At 57.1% G+C, this 23270-nt stretch overlaps 1 protein-coding gene across 11 annotated transcripts in view; it reads left to right on the top strand.

Annotated features, from left to right (window-relative positions):
* The window catches only part of EXD3 (exonuclease 3'-5' domain containing 3), a 253822-nt gene that overhangs the window by 226615 nt on the left and 3937 nt on the right, over positions 1–23270 (top strand). For all 11 annotated transcript variants that reach the window (XM_032751442.3, XM_032751447.3, XM_030286950.4 and 8 more), the window contains one exon: positions 16170–16263. In XM_032751442.3, coding sequence (XP_032607333.2) covers positions 16170–16263 — 94 coding nt within the window. The remainder of the gene's footprint in view (positions 1–16169; positions 16264–23270) is intronic.

Here is a 23270-nt window from a genome sequence, read left to right as displayed (position 1 = left end):
CCAGGACACTAAGAGTGAACCAAGAGCTTTTGAAACCAGCCCAGAATCACACTGGGACAGAGGCTGCAAAAGCTGTGCCTTTGCCTCCCTGTGAATTCCAGTCCTCTGACATATTTAGATGAAACCTGATGACCCAAATCTGACTGCAGCAACTGAGAGGAGAAATGACTCTCCAAAAAGAGCAGCCCAAAGAGTCTGCGTGTGCTCCGGGCCACCCCAGGCCGCTGCACCTATGCACAGAGGAGCAGCCAGGCAGCACCAAAATGATTCACTAGCTTTAATTCAATTGCTTTGCAAAGCAGTGTGAAGCCAAGGCACCTCCACAGGATGCACAGCAGCGGGACGGCCCCGCAGGCTCTGGAAGCTGTCACTGACAGCCCGTGTGAAACAGCTCAGTGGGCTGGGGCCAGTAAACGTGAGCAGAACCAACCTGCCTGTGTGCAGCAAGACCTGCCGATGGAGCTGGGGTAGTAGAGGGTCACCCCATTGCTGGGGTGGGCCAGCAGCTCATTGGGGGACCTGGCAAAGCCTCACAGCCCTTTGGGACTGGAAGGCTGTGGGGCCAGGGAGGAAGTTGCCTCCAAAGCTGACTGAAGGTGGAGGTAGGCATGACAGGAAACAATAGAGAGGAGGGAAAAGGACTCATCCCTCCTTCTTCCTGTTCCCTCATTAGAAGCATGGACCTAGTTGAGGTCCAACAAGGCAACATGAGACTCTGGAATTTGTAGGGTCTTGCAGGGATGTGTCTCCAGGTGTGGGGCTCCTCAGGAATTCAGCATCTGCTGTGGCCTTGGGCACCTCTCAAGCCCACTGCCCCAAGTTGTCAAGGGTATCCAGCCATAAATGAGGCAGAGCAGGTATTCTTAATTTGAAAAGAAACAGAAAAACCCTTTTCACTTTAAGACCTCTCCTCTGGCCTGCCCTTTATCTCAGCTCTGAGCAGCTGCAATGCCCTAGACAGATCTCATTTAATTAAAACCTTGAGTGAGGAGGCTGCTAGCCCAGCTGTTCATCTTCTCAGAAGGTATCTGCCAACATCTGGGGCAGGGAGTCCCAGTTCCAGGTGATGCCTGTCCCATCCTTGCTGCTGCCGTGTTCCCAGGGAGGCCAGAGCTGCTGTGCTCAGTGCTCATCTAGCCACTCTGACAGCTGAGTTTTTCCAAGGCTCAGTGATGCCTTCCCAGTCTTGCTTCCCACCTTTCAGGGTAGCCTGAAAGCAAGTGGGAGTTTCAGGCCTAGCAGTGCCTGACCTGCTTTGGTCAGTGGTGGGAGAAGAACCAGCTTGAGCCGTGCAAACTGCTCAGGGGGAGCCTGGGGGGCTGATGAGGTCTGCCAGCCTGGGGACAGGAGACAGCTGGGGCAGTGTGCCTAGGGAAGGGCTCCGTGCAGTGCAAACCCCAGGACAGGGAGTCCCCCTTGGCCCCTCTTTCAGCCCCATCCTCCTCTCTATGGGGGGCACAAGCCAGGGGGACCCCAGGCACCCCGGGATGGGGAAGAAGGATCCCTCACCCTGGGGAGGGTCCTCCTGCTCCAGCCCAGCGGCTGCACACGGCTGACCCCACCGCAGAGCCCCTCCAGCCCTTGCACCCGCCGGGCTGGCGGGTCTGGGGCAGGCGGGGTGGGCTGGCCCCGGAGCCCCCGCTCAGTGCTGGAGGGTTGGGTTTTCCCCACTCCTGGGAACCAAGCGTCGGCTTTTGTTGGCAAACAGAGCGTAGCTTTCATGTGAAAAGGTTAGTACAGTATGTTAGTTCCTACGGAGGGGATAATAGAGTCTGATTCTCACACCCCCGGGGCCGCGAGGTGACAGCAGCACGGGAGAAGGGTATTTAACACCTTCGCCTTGGGAACCTTTTCCCTTCCCAGAGTCCCCCCGCCTTGCCAAGCGCAGGGAGGAGGAGGAGGGCGGTGCAGCGCCTTTGTCTCAGCTTCCCTCGCACCCCGATCCCACTCCACTGGCACTCGCATCCTCACAAGCCGGTAGAAGAGCCTGGGAAACAGTCAGACGATAGTTCAGGATCTGGCTCCTTGTCACCGGCTCGTGGTGTCACAGTGTCCCCAGCTGTGGGCACACAGGGAGGGTGTGGCTTGTGGTTCCCAGTGGGAATGGGGGTCTCTGGGAGGCCATAGGGATGAGCCCCCTTGGTGTGTGCGCTGCACGGGGGCTGGGTGCCCTCAGTCGGTGTCCCCACGGCTGTCACCTCTCTTGCTGCCTGGCAGCCGTGTCTGTGCTAGGACTGAGGCTCACGGTGCCGCCTGGGGCACCCTCAGGTTGGATCAGGATTCAGGGACAGATACATCCCACAAAGCCTGGACAGTACAGCACAGCCCAGGTTCTGCACAGGGATGATGTAAAGACCCTGCTGCCTGCCTTGCTTTTCCTAGAAAAGTCAATATTTCTTTCTAAATCCAGCCTCCCTCGCCATCCCACTGCAGTGAAAGGAGGATAAACCCTGTGAGCGTGTGGCACCTGGGGATAGCCACGGCATGTGGCTGTGACACCCTCCAGGGCTGTCAGCCATCCACAGTCACATGCCATCAGGGGGACCAGATATAGATTGGTGTTGCAATTTTCTTAGTGGGGAGCATCCAGTGAGGGTAGGCACAACACCAGAGTGAGGGTTCCCAGGGGTGATTGACAGCACAGTGACAGGAACCTCGGCGCTGGGACCTCAATGGGCCAGGATGAAGTTCCCCCAGGAGCTGCTGCTGCTGCTTGTCTAACTGAGGGGGCAGAGTTGGATTAAACCCATGGTTGCTGTATGTATTGAGGGAGTTCAGTTCAGACTGCCCATGCAGGAACTGGAATGTCCTCAAAGCAGGAGAGACCAGTTCTGCCAAATTCCACCCCATGGGATGCCAAATTACAAGTGTCATTGCTTGGTCTGTCACACTTCTCCAAGTCTCAGGGCAGACACGTTCCCAGTACTTACTGATCTCAGAAATGGCACATTTTTTGAGTAATCCTTTCCTGAGCGACCTGGTTCTGATGCTGAGGTTGCCCATGGAAAACCAACAGCACCCCAGCCTCCAGCACTGCCTGTCCCTGGTACGCTGCTCCCACGGGGCTGTGCTCCGGTGGGACAAGGGATGCTGCAGAGCAGTAATTCAGTGCCGCCATGTCCCCTCCGTGAGGCTGAGTCAGACACCAGAGCATCAGGGGTGGGATATTTTTGCATCTGGTCTGTGCCTGCTAGAAACGAGGTGGTGAGGAATTGCTGCAATTAATGGCCAAACTCAGTGTTTAATAATGTGGAGAACTGTGCCATCTCATTGTCATGAGACCCATCCTGGACATCCAGATTATTTTAGGGGAGGTCTCCAAGCTGCTGTGCCCCAGACTGTTGCCTTACAGGGCTCCTCACTCCTGGAACCGCCTGGGCACTGTTCAGCTGTTGTGCGTTATTTTCTTTTTCTTCCATTCTTTAAAATAGCAGGATGATAGTTCTAGCCTCACTAGATTTTCTGACAGCATTTCTTGAAGGAGCCGCTGCCTCCTGCCCCTGCAGGCTGTGCACCCTGGGCTGCTGCCCCAGCAGGTACAGGGACCCCAGCTCCCACGGTGGGGAATGCACAAGTGCCAGGGGTGGCACTGCCACAGTGGACCTGTCTGCATGTCCCCTTCTGCAGCTGTTCCAGCCTGGATGCCTCCTCCAGAGTGGGAGGCAGCAGTGGACCCATGCTGGCATGGAGGGGTTGGAGAGGAGCAGGTTGCCAACTCTGGTGCTCACAGAGAACTCTGTGAGTTCACATCATCCCTACACCCAGGGAGCATCTTTCTGGGTCAGCCTGCAGCAGCCCACTCACAGCGGAGGGGATGATTTTCAGCTGGGATGGCCCAGGCCTGAGAAGCAGACATTCCCTTGCTCGAGTGTGCCGAAATGTTTAATTAGAGTTTAACAGCAGCCTGGGAAAAAGATGTCTTGTCATATTTCTGGGCTGCATTTTGCGGTGGGGCCGCGGGCTCTGTGCGCGGAGCCGGGGCAGACCTGCGGCACAAAGAGCCCTTTATGAGCCTCTCCCCGCGCTCGCCCCGACCCTGAACTTTCCCATCAGCTGCTGGCACGGTGCCCTCGCAGTGCCCGAGAGGCAGCCAGGGATGGAGCACGGCTCTCCCTCAGTGCTTCGGGTGGTGCTGCAGGAGAGGGGACACGGGCAGGTGGCTGCGGGGAGGACATGGGTCTGTGCTGGGCCGTGGGATCAGCCGGGACGCCCCGCTCCGGCGTGGCAGGACGCCGGGATCCGGCAGGAGGGGACCTGGGGACACGGCGGTGCCTGTGAGGGGCCCTCGCCCGGGTGTTTCTGAAGGTGCAGCCCACATTGATCACAGATTACACTTTGCAGACCCCAGCAGGACTCAGACCTCAGTCCTATTCCTCCACCCACACAATGGGAAAGGAGGGGAAGATGCTCAGCCCTGCCCAGCTTGTGGAGGCAGCGAGGTGGCAGGACAGGATCCTCAGCCCGCTCCATCACCCCCTGGGCACTGGGAGGACCCTGGGGAGCACAGCCACTATCCCAAGGAAGCTGGAGAGGAATGTGTGGAATGAAGCATACACTTTTCTGCTCCAACTTCACCCCCACAAATTGCCCATCAGCATTTTTCACTCTAAGGTATTTTTTTTCTGCGGGGTGAAATTACAGATCTGCCAACACTCACCTGCCCACATCCTGTCCATCAAGGAAAGGGCAAACCCAGATATGGCAGGGTCAGATCACTCTTGTCATCTGCCCCAGCTTTGCCTCCTCCACTTGGCCTCCTCCAGCTTTGCCTCCTCCACTGAAACAACAACTCCCTTGGGGCCAACAAGAGCAAAAAAAAAAAGCCACATTTGTACATTATTGCCCCTTCTTACCTTTTTGTGTGTGTGACACAAGCCTGTGATGCTGTAGATCACTCCCTGCACCCCCTGCTGCTGTGTTAAGGAGCTGTGGATGGGTTGGGCCCCCCATCACACCATGGTGACCTCACGTGTCACCAACATGCTGGGGTCGTGTTAACACATCTGGGAGGTGTCAGGCTGGGAACACGGGGAATAAGTGCCCAAGGTTTCCTGGAGTTTGTTCTTTTTCTGGCAGCAGCAGCTCTTTCCCTGCTCCCAGGGTTTTCCTTTCGCTGGTCCCAGCTAGCAGCCAATGTGGCTTCTCTCTGAGACTGCTTTGGGGAGCCTTTTGGAGAAGTTGTGTGTGAAGAGCTGGTGTTTTTCCTCAGGATGTGATGCAGATGGTTGATCTCAAAGAGGGTAGTGGTCCATGTGAGCCCCTCTGTGCTGGGAATGCTGCCTGACCCCAGCTGTGCAGTTCATGCTCTGCTCACTGTGGGAAGAGCTGCACCCTCAGGGTCCATTGAGCCCATGCCTCAGACAGGGACAGCCTTCCAAAAGTGCTTGGCAGCAGCCTGGGGCTCACCCAAATCCACCCCTTGTCCTGCCAAAGGTTTCTCAGTAAATGTTGGGTAGCCCATGGACCTTCCCTCATGGCATGTCCTACAGCCACATCCAGAGGTGTGAAATCCTAGAGGTGACCAGCGTAAGTCCCACCCCATGAGGGGTTGTCTAGGGAGAAGGATGCTGGCACACCTGCAGTGAGACACTGGGCAAAGAAATCCAGCACAGCACAGGGCTTCTCCTCCTCCTCACCTGCCCATGGGCTGCCTGGGAGCAACCCACTGCCCAGGACCCCAGGGTCCCAGGAATCCTCGGCTCAGGGATGTCCCCGTCAGTGTGGCACACTCCGTGACACCTCTTGAGCCCCAGCTTGTTCCCAGTCCTCCTTGGCCAAGCATAGGGTACTGCAGCCCTTTTGGACCTTGTCAGGGTGGGATCTGCCTTTTCTCTCTGGCTCCCTCCCTACACTCTTTGTGCCCAGGTGATGGCAGTTTTTGGAGTAGGCCCACACTCACCGGGACCATCCCCAGAGTGAGAATTGGTGCCAAGCCAGGATAAATCAGTGGCCCATGTTCTGGGGACACCCATCTGTCCTCAGCCTCAGCAGTGAAGGCTGGCCTGGGGGGCCAAACACCCCCTCCAGTGCCAGTGGCACAGACACACTGCTCATGGTGAGGATCTTGATGGTGGTTTTGATTTTTGGAGTTTAAGATTCTGCTTCAAAATGAAACTATGCAGCTCTCCAAGCTGTGGGGAGCACAACCCCCTGGCACATCCCAAGTGTTGCCACAGAGCTGAGGGTATGGTTCGCTGCCAATGGCCAGGGCAGCGAGCAGCCTCTGGACCGTGCTGGAGCTGATTTGTCCACCTGGGCTTTCCCCATCCACAGCCTAGGGTTTGCCTGACGGGGTGTGCTGACCAGAGGGACGAGGAGGTTCCCACAGTGGGATCTAGGGAGGTGGGGAGGTGACCAAGGTGGCAGCAGTGCACTTCCCCAAAGTGTCCAGCACCCACGTCCCACCAGCCTGGGGGAGCCCAGCCAGCAGCTCTGTCTGTTCTGCAGCCCTTTGGGCTGAGCTCAGCCTGGGGCTGAGCCATGTCTGGGGATGAGCTCAGCCTGGGGCTGAGCCCTGTTGAGGATGAGCTCACCGTGGGGATCATCCCATCCTGAGGCTGAGCTCAGTTTGAGGATCAGCCCATCCCGGAGGTGAGCTTGGTTTGGAGATGAGCCCATCCTGGAGTAAACCCTGCCTGCAAGTGAGCCCAGCCTGGGGGCTAATCTCAAAATGTGGGTTAATCCTGGGCAAAATGTTTCTGATCCCATTTTCAGGTCTAATCTCAGAGCAGTGGCAGATCCCAGCCTAGATGCTGAGCCCAGCTGAGTTAAACCAGGGGCAGCTGAGCCCAGTTCAGGCACTAAATGCAGCCAGGCCCAGCGCTGAGCCCCGCCAGCCCGAGCTGCTGTTCCTGGCTGTCCATCCCTGCGGTGGGTGCCAGCCCAGCCCAGCACACCAGGATTAGGGGTCCCCACTCCGGCAAGGGGCACCGTGCCCCGGGCAGCGCAGCCGCATAATGCCCGGCTTGTTTGTGCTGGGAGCCTCCCGCCCCTCCTCCAGCGTTCCCAGCCTATTCTACCTTCTGTGTAGGAACTGGTTTTTCTTCCTGGGCCATTGTTTCCTCTGGATTGGGTAGATTGCTCCAGGCCTCACTCAGATTTCCTTTCTCACGCTTTTTTTTTTTTTTTTTTTTTTTTTCCTAATGTTCTTCTGTGGCTGCTCCTACTCTCGTCCCCAATTAAAGTAGCAGGCCACCAGGCCTGCCCACTGGGATGGGGACCCACCTCCTCCCAGCTGTGCCCCCTTGCTCACTGGCATTGCCCAGGAGCAGGGGCTCCCACACCACGTTCCCATGCCAGGAGCCCCGGCTCTCCATCAGTGAGTGCAGCCTCTGCCCTGGCCGACCTGCAGCTACACAGGAGCTGCTCAGGCTGGAGTGGCTCAAGTTCCCATTTTCCTGCAGCTCTGGCCACTAAATCAGGTTAATTTGCTTTAACAAATGGAAAGGGATGGGGCTGGTGCAGCCCCACAGTGTCAGCACGGGCTCCTGCAGAGCCCCTGGTGGCTTGGGGGTGCAGGCATTACCCCAGGCCCTGAGCATCCTGCTCCCCTGGCACAGAACTGAAGTCCGGCTTGAGAAGAGACACCAGCTCTTGGCTGCTGACCCTGGTGGTGGCCTGGTGAGAGTGTGGCAAGCCTGTTCTGCAGCTCCACTTGTGATTAAGTGTTCCTGACCTCAAAGCAGCTGGAAGCTCGGGGACCTGGCCTGCAGAGCTGCTCCCCAGCTCCTTCCCTCCCTGCCACAGCATGCTAGGAGCCAGGAGGATGTCCCAGCGCCTCTGGTGATGCTGTCCTCTACCCTGAGGTCTGGCAAGGTGATAGGGAAGGGCAGATAGTGCTCTGATGGTATCTGGCTCCAGCTGGGGAAGGCAGTGTGTTCCCCCGGGGCCTCTGCATAGCAGACTTGGGTTCCCAGACAAAAATAGAAGCTGAAACATGAGCCCAGCTTCCCTGGTTCTGCCTCTGCCCGCACATCCTCACCCCACTCAGCTGCAGTGCTGGCCTGGAGAACAGCCCAGGCTTCCCCAGGGAAGGCATCAGTATGCTCGGGGACCAGATGGCCAAGGAGGAGCAGAGCTGGGCAGCCACCTGGCCCAGGGTGGCCCTGGACATTTGCACTGGGCTGAAAACTGCTCTGGGGAAAAGCAGAGACCTGAGGATACAGCCTCCAGCCAGGCACAGCTTCCCCAGGCAGGGGAGCAAGCCTGCTGTACATTACACAGCTGGTCTCAGGACCTCAGTCAGAGGGAGGGCAGCTACCTGGGGAAGCCAGAAGGAGCTGGAATAAGGGTGGCTGTTGTTTAATACTCAATAAAGATAATTTCCTAAAGCTTGTCCAGCCCCAGGAGCAGAGGACACAGCCCCCAGCTTGGCTGCATGTCCAGGGGAAGGTGCAGCAGGGAAGAGGCTTCATGGGCTGCCCTGGGGATTCCTGGGCCCGGCTCACAGCACAGCCAGTGAGCCCTCAGGGGAGGGCGAGCAGTGCCAGTGCCTGACTGTCAGTGACCTGAGCATGGGGATCCTCTAGACAGAGAAAAGCTTTGTCCCTTTGCAGTTTCCAGGGCTCTGACACTCAAGGGCAGAAAATGTATCTGAATGACCTCTTCCATTTCTGATGCCAAAACATGTTCTTCTGAGCATCCGGGGTTGCTTGGTAGCCAGATTTCCACCTGCATTTTAGTTTTGGAATATGAGCTGGCAGGATGTGGACCCTCGCTTTCCAGTGCTGGGCAATTCCAGAGCTTGATTTGAGTTATTTTTCCCAGCCCTGAGGTTCATCAGCCTCTGGAATCCTCCATCCAAGAGCAGAGCTCTCACCTCCAGCTGGATAAAATGCTGTAGCTTGATAAAGAGGAGCAGCAATGAGCTGCATTGCAGGGAGCTGGGTAAGTTAACCCTTCTCCTTCTCTGGCACAGGCTCTGGAGCAGACTGGAGCAGGAGGTGGGTGTCCTGGAGCTGCATGATACAGGAGGGGTAACCTTCACCCCAGGGTTGGATATAAAGCACATTCACAAGGCAGGAAAGTGCTGGCATAGGGCTGGAGGAGCAGAGGCACCACAGGAGGGTGGGAAGGGACAGCTCACACCCCGGCCCTGGCAGCTCCTGGCACGAAGCTCACCCTAAAGCCAAGTCTTCAGGGATGCTGTGTAACCTCATTAGGAGGCAGTTATTACTGGTTTGCTTTGTTATTAAACTTGCCATGAGCCTGTTCTGGAGCAGCACCTATGTTTTGGGTGCTGTATAAACAGGGCTCACGGCTACAGTGAAGGCTGGGTCAAGGGTGCAGTGGCAGTTTCAGCTTTTTGGGGCGCCCAGCCCAGCTGGGAGGGAAGATGAGCAAGTGAGACTTGAGGTAGCTGAGAGGCAGCTGGAGGGACCCGAGGGGGGATGCGTGCAGCAAGAGGCGGGTTGAGCATAATTTTTTTTCCTCTGGGAAATTCAGCTTTGCATGTGGGTTTACGTGTAGTGTGGGGTGATATTCTCATCGCTGCAAAGCCCTTGAGGTACTGAAAAGGGCTTTGGTTGTCACCCCGGCAGTGACAGCAGTGGGATGGGATTTGTGGTTGGGCATGAGTGCAGCAGGGGAGAGAAAAGCAGAAGCCACACAGCCTGCCTCCATCCCTGCTGCATGCTGAGCCCACTCCACAACCTCCACACCTTATCCAGGGATGTGCCTGTGCTTCCTCTCCTCTCTTCCCATCCCTGCCCTTCACCCCAGCCCACGAGTCACCTCTTTGCCCAGAGCAGCTGCAAACTCGGGGGTGGAAATGGGGAAGAGGGTGCCCTGACAAGAAGCCAGTGGGAGCTGGGGGGACCTGAAAGGGAGCCAGCAGCATCTGGACTGCACAGACAAAAAGGTAGTGGGAGCTGGGGTGCCCCAAGGAGGAGCCAACAGGAGCTGGGGTACCCATGGAGCCTCCAGGGCTCTATCACCCTGACTCACTATCTCCCCAGTCAGAGGAGCTCCGCTAATCTGCCCGTTTCAGCCATGGCTGATGCTCCCAGACAAGCAAGGTCCTTGGAGCTGTCAGGTGAGCCTTTCCCAGAGCTTATGCAAATGATACTAATTAAAAGCATTCTTATCTGTTTGATTTCCCACACCTTTTGCCTCGAGGGGGATAGAAAACTTCGTGTTTTAACTCCATATTTCATGGCAGTTGGAAGAACTGCCTAGGGAAAGTGTTGGGAAATGGAGCAGGTCACTCCTGATGAGAAGAATTGGCTTATGCAAGTGTTGAAACAATTTATTACGCATGAGAAACCTTCCAGAAATGGATGACTAATAGCAAAGCGGGAGCAGAGAAAGCAGTGGGAACACAGCACCAGGCTGGCATGGGATCCATGTCATTTTACCAGCTTAGCAGGGTTGGGCTAGGTCAGCACTTGCCTAAGAGACCTCTCAGAGTACCTGGCTGGCAGTGAGGGAAGTGATGTCAATGATTTAATAAACAGAACCCTTCCCTCTTTGTGAACCAAACGGCCTCTGGTGCCAGGATCCCACTGGCAGCCCTGTGTTTCCACTGGCAGCAGGTTACTGAGCCCAGATGGCCATGAAATCCCTGCTGCTGGTTGTGCAGGCAGGTTTGGCAGAGGATGCCTGGGCTGCATTTCTGTGTGGGAGCATCACAGCCCAAATCACAAGCCCTGGCAGGAAGAGCTGCCCTGGTGCTGTGGGCATTCAGGGCTGTTGTGTGCACGGAGAGCTTTTGCTCTCTGGAAGTACCAGGCTGGCACACCCAGTATCTCCTCTGCTGCTGGGGAGTTTGCTGGTACCCAAGGACAGGCACTGAACCATTGCAACAGAGCAGGAGCAGCAATGTGCACCTTTATGATTCCCAGGCACTGGCAATGAGAAGATCAGTGAGGAAAGCTCTTGGCATAAAGGGGAAGGACATGGCCCAGCCAGCTGCTCTCTGAAAATCCCCTTGGAGAGATGGCTGTCCCCAGAACTGCACCCAGAGGTGGCCTTTGCACTCCCAGTGTGTGGAGATCTCCAGTGGGCTGAATTGCTGAGTTTCTGCTCTTTGTGCAAGGACCGTGAAGGTGCTACAGGGCAGAGCATTGCTGGAGGAAGAGGAGAGTGTCTGAAGGTCAAAGCTGTGGGTGCAGCAAGGGCAGCTGAAGTCACTTGGGAAAAATGTGAGAAAACAGACACGTGGGCAGATGAGCATGGTCAGCTCCTGAGCTCTGCTTCACATCTGCTAGGTTGTTAACTGGTTTTCTTTCACTGCCTTTCCCACCACCTCCCGCTTTCCTGGGCACTCTGCTTTGAGTTGTAGGCAGGAGGTGTGCAGAGGTTGATCCATAATTCCTCACCTTCAAGGTAATAGAGGGCAGCCTGTGCTGAGCCTGGGCATCTTGCAATCTGGGGAGGTTTCGATTCTCGATAAGTCCCTGTAAGAAACCCCTGGATGCTCAAGGGCTGTGCTTTCACAACCAAAGGGAGAGTTGCAACCTCCATCCGGAGGAGTGGCCCTTTTACCAGGTGATATCCATCTTGGAGAGAGGGAGAAAGAGGAGAGGGTAGGTGGTGAGTAGGAAAAGAGGTATCACTGCAGGTGGCTGTTGAGTAGTCCTGTGATACAGTGAGCAGAAGACACCCAAGGAATTGTCCTGACATGAGCTGCCCTGAATTGCCCCAAAGAGTTCACACCGGGCACTGTTTTCCTTTACAGCAGGTTGAATCCTTTACACTGAGGATTTCCCAAGCCAGGAGCTCTCCAGGCAGAGAGCTGTGTCTCACTGGTAAAACCCTGCCAAGGAGATCCCTCGGTGATGTTGGCCTGTGACGTTTGTTAGCGGAGCAGGTGGAAGGAGCCCTGAGGCCCAGAGGCTGTTCCAGGGTGGCTCCTCTGGGCAGAGGTCAGCATCACCAAGCTGACTCAAAGCACTTTGGAGGTGCAACTTTTAGAGATATCAAAGGAAGGAGCAAAACTGACTCCAGTGCTGCCTGAACTGCTCATCTTCCAGGTGTTTTGGGTACTAGCCTACCTCCACCTGAGCTCATGCTGCCAGCCTTAGCCAAGCTCACACTGACTTCTGCAGCCCTTTTGGAGTTGCCGAAGGTTGGGCTCCTGTTATCTGCTGAACTTGAGTTTTCTTTCAGCTTCGCATCTCCATGGGTGGAGGTGCAGAAGGAGGATGGGATGCTGAGATGGCCTGGGATCTCCAGGCTCAAGCATCCAGTTGCTCGAGTCCTGGGAGGTTCGTGCGTCACTGCTGCTGAAATCCCCAGCCAGGAGGGCTGGGAGAGGCAGGGATCATCCTAAACAAAAACAAGGCGCCGGCTGGGCTGCCAGCATTGCAAAAGGACATTTCACCTGCTTCATCCTTCTTGGTGGCATAGGCAGGGAGAGCCTCAGTGCAGGGGGGCTCAAGCTGCTGCAGCTGGGGACAAACACCTCACCGGGCTCAGGGACCACAAACCCACACCAGTGATGACAGCGCAGTGTCAGCCCAATGACAGCACTCCTTGAAATCCCCACGTGTCCCCTTGGTGATGACAGCACGGAGCTGGCTGGGCTGCAGTGCCCCTCTGGATGCCGACCTGAGGTCCTGGGGAGGAGCACACGGGTGTGGGGGTGACGGTGCCCCACGCGAGGTGCAGCAGCTTGGCCAGGATGCACAGAGAGGCACGGGGAGAGCGGACAGCAGTGAGGGGATGCGGCAGGGACCACGGCTTCCCCTGCGGTGAGCTGCACCTGCTCCTCATCCTTGCCGCGGGCACGGCAGCGGAGCGGGGCACGGCAGCGGAGGTGTCGCAGCCGTGTCCCCCGGCCCAGGGACAGCCTGCACCCCGCAGCAGCTCCGGCCGAGGCGATGGGCAGGGGCACGGCGGCGGAGCGGGGCAGCCGGGCCGGGCTGGTTCACACGCGGAGCCGGGCCGGGCTGCCGTGGGAAAGCGCGCCCGCCATGGCTCCCGAGCGCCGGATTGCTTCAGCGGGGGTGCAGCCAAGATCCATTTCACAGAGGGCAGAGCAGATCTCGGCTGGGATTTACCAGTGACTAAGCATGTGCTGGCACAGGCTGCCCCAGCGTGAGAAAGGCAGGGCTCCTCCTCCGAGGTGTGCCCGCTGCTGCCCTGCACCCACCGCCCCGGGGCACGGCACCCTGCTGCGCCACGGGGACACCGGGGTCAGGGGACTGGGTGGCACTCAGAGCCTGTGGGGGCTGCAACCCCCCAGTCCTCTCCTCCCAAGCGGGATTCTGCCCTTTCCTCATCCCTGAGGCCAGGCAGAGCATTCAGCCTCATTCTGCTGATGGCGCGAGCAGAGCCCCTGCGTCCAGCCCACTCAGCACATCAGCCCCCAGGCAGGATTGAGGCGTGGGCAGAAGCTGTCACCCCCACCCCAAGCCTAGCACGGGGGCTGGGAGGACCCCGAGATGTTACAGAGATGCCAAACCCTTCTCTGTCAGGTCATGGCCACTGTTCACAGCAGTTGCACCACAGGCAGTGTTCCAAGATGCTGCCATCTCCTGCTTAATTCACCTCATGAAGATTTTTTGGGCCACAACTAATCCTACCATGATGGCTCTGTAGAAACCAAACTTTTCTGAGAAGAAATAACCATTCCTTCTCCAGCAGATAGGCTCCCCACTTTCCTTCCCTATATACAAAAGATCCACCAAAAAAACAGTTCCACATCCCCAGGAGCCAAGCATCAAGTCCGAGGCCACCACTGGTCCCTGCAAAGCAGCCATGCAGCCCAGCCTGTGGAAGTGGCAGCCTTCCCCGCTCTCTCTTTTGGCTCATTTTGGCAAGGCATTAAAAAAATTTATTGCAATTTTTTTATTACAGCTAATTGGTGCTGCTGCTTAAGTGGCTTATCTGCCTCCTGAGCTCGTACTCTGTTTTTGGGAAGCTGAATGTGGTGAAGGCCCTATGGGGGTGGCATGGGGCACAGAGCCTCTTGGCAGCACCCAGCAGCCTCAGAGAGTGGAAAATGCGAGGATACTCCTGTGCTGCTGGGCATTTCTGACCCACGGAGTGAATTGCCCCTAATTCACAACAATCATGAATTTTAGAGAAGCGGAGAAATTCGTGCAAGGTCACTCTGTGCATCCAAGCAGGACAAGAAGCCTGTGCCCAGCATGCTCACACTGCTGCCCAATAACCTGGTGGGCTCCAAGCTGCCAGGATTGGGCATCCTGGGGGATTTGGTGTGTGACAGAGGGCAGAGGAGCCCCTATGTGTCCATGCCAGCAGGGAGGGCAGAGGAGGAGGGTGTCCTTGGGCCATGCTGCACCCTCCTGGCTGGCAGTTCAATGGACAGCTGGTCTGGGAGCTTCCTGGAAACCTCTGACTCTCCAGTGCTGCCACCATACCCAAGAGGTACCATCCCCCACCCCTGCAGGCTCCACATCCCTCTTCAGCAATGCAGCCCATTGTCAGCATCATGGGGAGTGGGGCAAGCACATGTCCCCAGCAACAGCCCATCCCTTCTGCCTGCTGCAATCCCACCTGTGGGGGTGTGGGTACCTGTTGGGGGGTGGCATCTTGGCTCTAGGTCCAGCCTGTGCAAGCTGGGATGTCCTCAGGCCTCAAAGGGACCATCCAATGTCTGGTCAGGCTCTGCAGAAATTCAGGTTCCCACAAATCACAGCGTCATTCTGCTTCCCTGGGCTTTCACCATGCATTTCCCAGGTCCCTGGGTTTGAGGGTGAGACCGAGGAGGGCTTTGCCTGCTCAGGGCAGGGGGACATGCTCAGCCCCCCTTGGTATCAGCGCTCTCATCTTGCCCCCAGCATGGGCAAGGAGCAGTGCAGGGCTCTGTCCCAAATTGCTCGCAGGGTTGTTCCCTGATGTGGCTGTAAAATCCCCTTTTAAAAGTGATGCAGTGTTTCCCATGTCATTTGGGTGCTCCCAATATCACCCCTTGTCCATCTCTGTCTGCTGTCCGTGCTGCTGCTCTGCAGGGCTGGAGCAGTGGGGCCTCAGGGACCTAAGCCCAGGTGTCCTTCCTGGCCGAAAGGCTGAGGAGGTGTGCTGGGATGGGGGTAATGGGGAGTGTGTGCTGGTTTTGTGGAGGCTGCCAGTGGGAATCATCTCATGCTGCAAGGCAGAGCCTTGCATGGTGGCAAGCTCATTTCCAAACAAATCAGCCTGCCCTGTTCCTCCTGCAGGCAGCTGTGTGTGAGTAGGGCCATCACTGCCCCATGCCATGAACCCAGCATTGCTCAGCCCCAAACCAGCAGAGTGGCTGCCAGCCCACACCAGGGCCTGGCTGGGAGCTGGAAAAACCTTTCTGGTTTCAACAGGCTCTGGAGCAAAGCCCCTGGCAGGGAACTGACTTGTTCTGGTTAGTGAAGTTGCTCACCTCTCTCCCTCCTTGCCTTGGGTGCAGTGTGCTTGGAATGCTCTGCCAGCAGCAAACAGCCCCTAAAAACAAACAGCTGACAAAAGGTGTTGTGGCACATCCCAACAACCAGCTCCCGGCCCAGGAGGGAGGGCAGAGGAGAGCGAAGGTGTCAGGGAGCCGCTGCGAGGCTCCCGGGGAGCTTTAGTGCTGCTCACTCTGAGCAAGTGTGTTCGGCTGCCAGCTGCACCCTGTGCTTAGCCCCAGGCTCCATCCCTGGGTGCTCCTCAACAGTGGGATTTAGGGAGCTTTTTGGGGTCCAGCACCTGGCACATATGGGCACTCAGAGTCCTGTCTGGGTACACTTTGGCAAACAAAAGGTGGGGTAGAAAGTGTTCACAGTGTTCACAGTGCTGCAGCAGAGCCAAGCCAAGCAGAGCCAGAGCCCAGAGTGTTTTGGGGTCCACAGCCATCATCCCCAGCGTCTGTCAGACAAGAGAGATCAAATCTTGAATTCACAACCAAGACTCTGGGCATCTGCTTGATGCTTTAAGGCAGCCTCATTGCTGGAGTTTTCTGGCCAGAGCCAGGGTGGGCAGCAGTGCTGGCAGCCTGACTGGAGACATGGCTGAGCACACACAGAGGGAGTACCTCTGGAGGCGGTTCTTGGGCTTGTGGCCGGTACCTGTGCCTGTCCTTGCTCAGTGGGACAGGCCTTGTCCTGGTTTCCGTGCTGTGGTGCATGTGGTTGGGGCTACCCAACCTGTGCCAGGGGTGCCCAGCATGAGTCTGTGCCCTGGGCAGGCAGGAGGTGCCCAGGGAGCACAATGGCCGTGTCACTGACCTCCTCCTATCTCTTCTCTTCTCTCAGGTGTGCAATTGCAACAAGTACCTGAGGGTCTCACGGGAGGGGATGAAGCAGCTGGTCGAGAGCAGCAGACAAGAGTCAGGGGAGCACAGTGCAGGTGAGTGGGTGGGTGATCCCCCCTCCTGTGCCCTTCCCTGGGACTCGCTGCCCTGCACAGAGCGGGACCAACCCCCTGGGCCTGGGGTCTCTCAGAAGGGGATTGGAGCGCCCTGCCACGGGGTGCAGACCCATAGAGCTCTTTCAGGTCTGGTTTATGTCTCTGCCCTGGCAGCCCTGTCCTGCCCTGCAAGGCACAGGGTCATGCATGGGACTGCCCAGCCCGGGGAGATGGTGACATGTCAACAGTAGCTCAAGTGACAGCCCAAGGCCTTCATCATCTGAACGTGAAAAACTCAGCTTGCGTGGTGAAATGCCTCCTGGCTGGGGCTGCTCACAGTGCCTTCCTCACCTGCCCAGTGCCTCATGAATTAGGTCAGGCTGCAGGGAGGTGAGTCAGTGCTGCCTGCCCAGCCAGGCTCCAGCGGGCTCTGGGGAGAGAAGGCTCCTCCGTACCCCAAGCCGCATTGCCCCACACACACTCCTTCCCACAGGGAGACGCATTTTGGTGGCAAATGCCACCCATCACAGGCACACGGGAATGGGAATGTTCCCCTGCTGCAGCTCCAGCCCAGCCTGGGCTCTGCCCCAGCCCTTGGGAGCATCACCTCCTGGTGTGCTGGCAGCAGGGAGCAGAGGGAGGTAGCGGCTGCGGGGTGCTCCTGGCTGGCTGTGGCTTTGCTGGGAGCTGCACGTGCAGCTCTGGGCATGAGGAACGTGGTGGGGCAGCTTTTCCCATGGTGCCGGCAGCCTGGGAGCGCTGCGCTTCCCCAGAGGCCGGGACATCCTCCCCAGCGGTTTCTCTGGTGAGGGCACTCTCTGCGTGTGTACCCAGCGACCAGACGGGCCAGTTCAGCCAGTTTCAGAGTATGGGAAATAGAAATGCTGTGGTTTGTGTTGAGTGAGCCGTTTCCCCTTCCCCCCTTCGGGATGGGGCTGATGGAGCTGGGAGGGTCTCACACAGCACCGTGGCTCCCCCACACAGACTCTTTCAGACCTTGGTCTACTCTTCACACTCCATCTGCAACACCCTGTGTCCCCATCGGGCCATGCAGTCTCCTGCTGGGTCCCCCATGTACCTTGGGGGGTTCCTGGGGAAGGAGCAGGTGGGACCCCTGCGCTGGTCATGTCACTCATGGCTTTGTCGGGGGTGTCCTCCAGTGGGGAGCATCCCCTCCCCCGGAGCAGGCAGGGGCAGGGACCAACGGTGCCACAGCATCCCCAGAGGGTTGGTGGAGACATGAGACAGAAGCTGTGATTCCCAGACAGGTGGGCACAGCAGGGCTGGAGACTTGCCAGTAGACTTCCCTGTGACACAGGGCTCTGACCCCATCCTGGGAATTCCATTTCTGTTTGGATTTTGCTAGGAGCTGCAGTAATTGCAAGTATGAGCTTTACTAGGTTGTCCCTTAGGTCAGATATTCAGGAAGACAAATAGGAAGGGTTTGCTGACAGTGTTCTGGCAACGCTTGGTGGGGACATTGGAACAGACTGGGCAGCCACAGGATTGGGTCAATAAGAAAAATCTCACCTATTCCCTGATTTCCTTTACATTTTCCTGCTGACAGAGTTGGTGACAGGACCTGTTCTGCCCTTGTCATGGCACAACACATGGCATGGGGGTGTTCAGCACCCACAGCCCCCAACAGCACTGTCCCCTGTCCCATGACTCCAGCCCAGGCCATGTTGTCCCTGTCATGCCCCTGTGCATGGCTCAGACCATGGCCAGGTGCTGCTGCTTGGGAAGAAAATGCCTTTTCCCTGCTCCTGCTTCCAGGAAAGGAGGGAACCTCTTCCCACAAGGGCCTCACCTCTCCAGGGAGGAGCTAGTGGGTGCTGGGGCAGATGGGTGATGGGGACAGATCCTTCAGGACCACCTCTCAACACAAGTCTGCATCTGGCCCAGGTGCTCCCAAGTCCTGGTGTCCAGCTGCAGCCAGTGCTGCTTCCTTTGGTTCCTGGATTTTTGTAGCAGGGCTTCCAAGTGATGAAAGGCCAATTATTTATCCTGTAATAGTCACTCTTACTTTCCTAGGACTTTCACAGGTTTTAGGGAACATAATCCTTAACACAGCCACATTTTTCCCTGCATGAGGGTTTTGACAGAAGTGCTGCAAATAGTTTCAAGCCCAGACGCTTTGCCCTGTGATTTCCCAGTGGGCTGCTCTGAGCAGCTCAGGTGCCTGGAGCAGACAGGGGCAGAGAGGGGAGCAGGGCTGTGGGTCACCACGGGGCACAGGCAAGTCCTCACTGGAGGCAGTGACAGATTGTGGCTCCCAAGTGACCCAGGGGAATGGGCTGTGTCACAGGCTTTTGTGTGGTATGGGGAACTCTTGCTTAGTCAGTGCAGTAAAACCAGCTGGCATGGGACCCCAGAGTTCAGTGGGTGCTCTGCCAGATGAAATCTGGCCTCTGGAAAAGGAGAGGATGTAGCACATTCCATCAGGTTGGGAGCTGCCAAACAGAGGACATGAATTTAATTGCAAAATCTCCCTTCACCATCTAAAATGTGCTGCAAAAGATAAAAAAAAAAAAAAAAAAAAAAAAGAAAAAAAAAAAGAAAAAAAAAAGAAAAAAAAAAAAAGAAGAAAAAAAAAAAGATCCTCCTGCTTGCTGACCAGGCAGGGTGCAGCCTCCACTCCCATGCTGGGTGGGCACCCTCTCTGACCAGCTGCCAGCACTGGGGCTCTGGACACAGGTGCAGGATAAGTCCCCGATGGCCCCAGCAGTGGCTGGAGGAGCAGCCAGAGTGTCCCTGCACTGGGTGGCAGGATGGCATCAGGCAGTTGGGACACTCACCTTGCCCCTGCCAGCCTGAGCAGTGACTTGGGATTTCTTTCCCTCAGCTCCAGTCCGAGCCTGGGGAAAAGCCAGCAGAGATGGCTCAAGGCAGGCTGGAGGCTGCAGGCCAGTGTGGGGAAGGCTGGGGTGGCAGAAGGACAGTCCCTCCTCTACAGCCACCACACTGGGGCAGCTGAGGGCATGGGCTGGTGGGACCCACTTGCCCTATCCAGGAACTCTGATGGACATCAAGAAGAGACCCCTGCATGCCCAAAGCCCTACGGCTGGAGGCTTCCCTGATCTACAGCATTTGGCTTTGCTGTGAGCATCACACTTGTCTTGTTGCCATGTGGGAAAGATGTGAGATCGATCCTTGTGCTGTCCCAGGAGTATTCTTGCACCCATGGATCCTCACTGCTTTCTACCAAACTCCATTTGTGGTGCCAAGGCACCCCCATTGTCTTAGGCTGCCCTGAATACTTCTCCATGGAAGGGGATGAGTTCCTGAGGGGTTGCACCCCTGGATCCAGGGGATCCCCTGCCCAGCTGCCCCATGCATTTAGGCTCTCTCTTCTCCAGGGTGCAACAGAATAACAGGAGCATCTTCACCTGCCCAAGCAGGGCAGTGATGGGACCGGGGGCTGCAGTGGTGAGACCAGCCAGAAACACCCACCAGGCTCAGCTGGGTCGTGCTCTGCCAGCTTTCCCTCTTCAGTGGAATTCATTTGCTCATATGGAAAAGCAGGGCAGGGCTGGGACCCGGCAGCATTTTTGTGTGTGCTGGTTTGCAGAGCTCTGCTGTGCCTGCTGACAGGGGCACTGTGCCCAGCGTGCCCCAGGAAGGAGCTGGGGGCATTCAGAGCCAGGGGCCACTGCGTGCTGCTGCCCAGCCCTGGGTACAGGCGCTGGCAGAGTTCTCTCAACAGCGGCACGGGGCCATGAGAGCAGCTGGATCTGCCTCTTGCTTGAGCTCATCCTCCCTCCTCCACCCTGGGAACATCTTAAGATCACGGCCAGGCTGCTGCAGCCCAGGTTGCACAATTCCGGGTCCTTTGTCCTTTGCTTATCTGCCTTATCGAGGAGGAAAAGATAACCAGCCGTCTTCAGTGCCCTGCAATCAGCACATTTCTCAGGCTCCTAACTCCTCTTATCAGGCTGATCTCTCACCGAGGCCGAGGTTTCCCAGGCACCTTTGTACTCCAAGAATGCTCCCAGGTCTGTGTTCAGCCTTGTGCAAAGCCTCGACAAAGATGTGAGCTTTCTCCCCAGCCCCCAGCCCTGCTGCGGCTGAGCCCTGCACACAGTGGTGATGGCCCTGGCTGTGGTGGGCACAGGGCTCGGGCTGGCACAGGGCTGCCGGACCCACAGCCTCTCCAGAGGCAGCAGGAGCTGCCAAGTGTGCTTGCCTGAGCCAGCCGGGACAGGCACCCAGCTCCTCACCCCAAGGCCTTGTTTCGGGCAGGAGTGACACAGAGGGACCTGGGCTAGAAACAGGGCCCGTGGGGCAGAATTTTGGGCAGAAGTACCTGGCTTCTTGGGAAGTTGTTGGCTGCCACCCTGACGCTGAAACCCTGGGGGTGCCCAGGGCTCACACAGTGGGGACAGGTTGTTCTCGGCCAAATCAGGGCTGGGTGGGCTGGGAAAGGGGAATGGGCACAGGTTCAAAAGAGGATTGTCCTGATTCTGCTCTGTCTCATCTTTCCAAACCCTGCTGTGCCCACTTGTCCTGCTGTGGAGGTGCCGGTGCTGTCCCAGTAGTGCTGACCCAGCGTTCCAGCATTGCAGCTGACACAATAGGCTGGAGGGACTACAGGTCACCAGTGTCACCATCACGGTGGCCTTTCAATGTGACCCCCACTACAAGCCCCCTGTCCTGTCCCATGTCCACCCCACTGGGCTCAGCCCCATGTGTCCAGGAGCAGGACCTTGCAGTGGGGCACATGCAGTGCAGCTCCTGTCTCGTCCCTATCTTGGGACAAGTCACTTTGCCCCCACAGCCTCCCTGTGGCAATAGTTCTGGGGTTTTCTGGGACTACCAGAGTGATCGCAGTGGCTGTGGGTCCCAAATGCTGCCGTGTCCCCCTGGGGAAGGGACTGTTGGTCCCTTGGACTGCCCAGAGCCTGTTGAGTGCCCAGGGTGTGGGATGGGCCTCTGGCGTGGGTCTGCCCCACTGTCTTGGTGCTGGTGACTGGGGGCTGAAAGAAGGGGATCCAATCCAGGCTGGGGAGCTCCTGCTGCACCCACCTCATGGAGCATGGGCCCCCCCCACCCTGAGGCATATAGTAAGAACTTGAGCACAAAGCAGGGCTGATGCAGAGGTGACAAGTGTGTGCAGGAGTGGGATCCCACCACTGAGAGTGGCCTTGCTTAGCTCAGGAAAGAACTTGATGTAGAAATAAGCAGAATGGAGGTGCTGCAGCATCCCCTCTGCCCTGGACATGGCAGCATTTCCTGGCGGGAAGACATCATGGCAGGAAGAGCAGCAGTTTTTGCTGTTCCCATGGGATTAATCCCACAGGTGAGCAGGGGTGGGCAGGAGCTGTGAGTGGGCAGCACGTGCAAGGCCAGGAGGAGACGGCTCTTGTGCAGAGCACTGCCCAGCTGGGGACAGTGCCAGGGGACGACTGCTGCTGCCCGTGGAGCTCTGCAGCACTCACATGGGGGTGCTCAGCTCTGAGGGGCTGGGGGCTGCAGGGCTCAGCCCCTCACCCAGGCTCTGTCATCCCCAGGGTGACCCAGCCAAGCGGGGGAGAGGTAAGTGAGAGGCAAAGAGGTTTTTATTTTCAAGATGTTTTATAATGGGATTATTAGTTCCCAAGAAGTGTTTCAAATCGATTCGGTAAGGAATCGCTTTCCTTTCTCCTCCGCGGGGATGCGGTGGGAATCCAGCCTTTGGTGTGAACCTTGCAGAGCTCTGGAAGCCGGAGATCTGACAAGCTCCTGGCACACTGGAAGGATACACTGGGCTCCCCGCAGCCCCACGCACCCTGCACATGCCTTTTGCTCCAGCTCCCGTGTAACTCCGGGGTGTGCAGCAGCCAGGCAAGCGGGGATGCAGTCTCAAGAGAGACAGGGCCCCACTGGGGAGGCCTCTGCCTGTCTGAAAGGGGAGGAAAAAACCCTCCCTCAAGCCATGCCGCCCTTCCTCTGGAAACCCCTGTTTTTCTGGGGGATCCAGCCTTTCCCAGCTCAGTTTTCCCGTGTGCCCGGCTGGCATCCTGTGCCTCACGCCTGGTGGCCCTTTCACCCTGCCGGTGAGGGGAGCACAGGCATCTTCAAAAGCCCTGGGAAGAATTTGGTGGGAGGGGGAGAAAGGGTTTTACAAGCTCCCATTCAGAAATGGTCACTTTGAAGTGATGTAGCATTTTCAACCCTTTGAAGAGCCACAATTAGGAGGGGGCTGGTTGCAAGCAAAGGCAAAACTACAGGGTGACCATCACAGCCTTTCTCTCCTCAGGCTTTTAAGGGATGAACTTTCCCTCCCTGCCTGCCTTTTTCCCACGAGCCTGGCGGGTGGGATTGGGGTCTCTGGGGGAGCTGGAGGTTTCCCACCCCCTGTGCAGGGAAGGAGGGGTTTGCCATTGGCTTTGCCCATCAGCAGCAGGACAGTGGAGGGAGTGTGTTGGAAGACAGAAAATTACCCAGTATCCCTGCAGGCACACAGAATGTCCGGGTCCTGTCAGTGTGCTGGTGCCATGTTCTGGCCAGACAAATTTTAGGTGATGCGGAAAGCCATTGGCCATGGGTGCTGCGTGCTGTCAGTGTCATTTCCATTGCTTTGGATCTAAAATCCCCATCCAAGGTCAGTGTCCCTCCCTTCAGGGTCTGGTGCTTGAGAGCAGAGAGGATAGGAGAGAAAAGGGTGCTGAGACTGAGGCACCAAGCGCAGGAGTGGCACAGGGCCGAGGGAGGCGGGAACAGAGTGAGGACAGAGCCACTGTTCTTGCCTTGGGGATCTGCCACCCGCTGGCAGGCTTTATCCAGGAGAAACCCTTGGGAAATGGACTCTTCCTCCACATCCCTGCTCTGAGTGGCTCAGGAATCTCCCAAGAGCTTCCTGGGTGTTTCACCACTTACCAGAAATTGGAGAAAATGGGAAATTGAGGTCATTGTTTTCCCTTTAAGGATAGATGCCAGTGTCCAAAGCAGATGCAGGAAGTGAAGGAAAGGCCCATCTGTGAGTGAGGACCACGGGGCACTTGTTCAGGGCACAGCCCTGGTGAACC

This window comes from Taeniopygia guttata, chromosome 17 (assembly GCF_048771995.1).
Source record: "Taeniopygia guttata chromosome 17, bTaeGut7.mat, whole genome shotgun sequence".
Taxonomy (NCBI): Eukaryota; Metazoa; Chordata; class Aves; order Passeriformes; family Estrildidae; genus Taeniopygia; species Taeniopygia guttata.
Note: the sequence above shows the minus strand (reverse complement) of the source record. Positions and strands in the feature narration are given on the sequence as shown.